Source organism: Dendrobium catenatum, unplaced genomic scaffold (genome assembly GCF_001605985.2).
Source record: "Dendrobium catenatum unplaced genomic scaffold, ASM160598v2 original_scaffold_172741, whole genome shotgun sequence".
Taxonomy (NCBI): domain Eukaryota; kingdom Viridiplantae; phylum Streptophyta; class Magnoliopsida; order Asparagales; family Orchidaceae; genus Dendrobium; species Dendrobium catenatum.
This window is the reverse complement of record NW_021491163.1, coordinates 1-1,528: the sequence shown is the minus strand read 5'-3', so window position 1 is coordinate 1,528 and position 1,528 is coordinate 1. Positions and strand designations below refer to the sequence as shown.

Genomic DNA, 1,528 nt, shown 5'->3' with positions numbered 1-1,528 from the left:
AATACCGCCCAGCAAGAACATTGAAGCAAAACTTTCCCAGTTGTCACAGGAGCAGTCGAGAGAACAAAATTTGCACATGGGCCATCCAGGGAACAACTAGCAAAACAACCAGCCAGTGGATGCTCCCAGTTCATCATCGTCCCTGACAAATTCACCAACCCAGCAGCAACAACCAGCAACACAAGACTGGCATCAAAATAACTCAGAAATTTTAACTTTAAGCAATTCCACATTCTTCCAGCTATTAACTTTGCCATGAATAGTCACTTTTATCAAATTCACCACAGCCATAGGGTTTAAAAAAGAATTAGAGAAACGTCTGTTGTTTCTCTCCTTCTAGAGATGATAGACAGTAAAAGCGATGATAGAGAAACAAAAGTTTTTCTCTAAATTTGCAACAACAAACTCAGAATCGTGAAATTCAAAAACCTGAAAGAGATTAGGCCTAAACAAGAACCTCTCAAAAATCGGATTCACCGCACAAAGAACCGAAAAAGAGAAATCACACTAAAAAAGGATATAGTGGTGTGATTCACGAAAAATGTTACACAAAGAGCAAACAGCTGAAATTTGAATCCCAAACCGAATAAGTCTATCTGCACATTTCAATTTTTCCAACAGAGCCATCCAGACAAAACAAGCAAATTTGAGAGAAGCCTTTTTAAACCAAATGAACTTATGCCATGGAACCTCCTCCAAATTAGAGTAATAAAGATCAGTGAATTGCTTAAATTTTGGATTAAAGGAGCCATCCCATGCCAAGGCAGGTTGCTCCAAAATGGCAATATTAGAAACAGCCGCACATAATTGCAGAGGAGAGAACTCCGGTAATGCCCAATGACCATCAACAATGAAATCCCCAACATTTTTATGATTAAATCTGGCATCAAAACATAAATCAGCAAGCCTATTCCCATCCACCCAAGGATCCCAGTTGAAGGAAAAATTGCAATGTTGGCCAACAGTTTGCACAATAATCGGTTTAATCTTAAGAGCCAAAGAACCAATATATTTCCAAAATTTAGATGCAGTCGGATGTGGAGGTTTCCAAGGGGATTCATATTTGGCTCTAAACCAGGAGCCCACAAGGGAATTTAGTTGAAAAAATCTCCAAATGAAAGAACAAGCGACCCAGAAATACAGAGAATCAAAGGAAAGAATACAAAGACCACCATAAATTTTTGGTTTGGTAATACACCCCCAAGCAATAAAATGTAATTTCTTATCTTCAATATTCCCATGCAGCAAAAATTTAGAGCAAAGCTTAGAGATGAAAGCACAACAGGCTTTAGGCAAAATCGCCCCTCTAATCCAGTAAGCAATAGTATTGGCAATTGTAAATTTCAAAAATTGCAATCTCCCTGCAAAAGCAAGAAACTTAACTTTCCAACCCACAAGTAGAGCAGAAATTCTGCTCAATAGGGGTTGGAAGTGAGAAAAATTCAGGCGACTGGGGGAAATAGGAAGACCAAGATAGGTAAAAAAAGGTGCTTGTATGATGAATCTCTAACAGATCAGAGATGACAGC

At 38.5% G+C, this 1,528-nt stretch overlaps 1 protein-coding gene across 1 annotated transcript; it reads right to left on the bottom strand.

Annotated features, from left to right (window-relative positions):
* Positions 1–109: 109 nt before the first annotated feature.
* On the bottom strand, positions 110–1,361 carry LOC110107843 (the record flags this gene model as incomplete). The annotated part of the gene is made up of 3 exons (XM_020838264.1): positions 110–186; positions 430–507; positions 562–1,361. Coding segments are annotated over 3 exons (955 nt in total), but the record flags the coding sequence as incomplete, so codon positions are not given.
* Between the last annotated feature and the right edge of the window lie 167 nt (positions 1,362–1,528).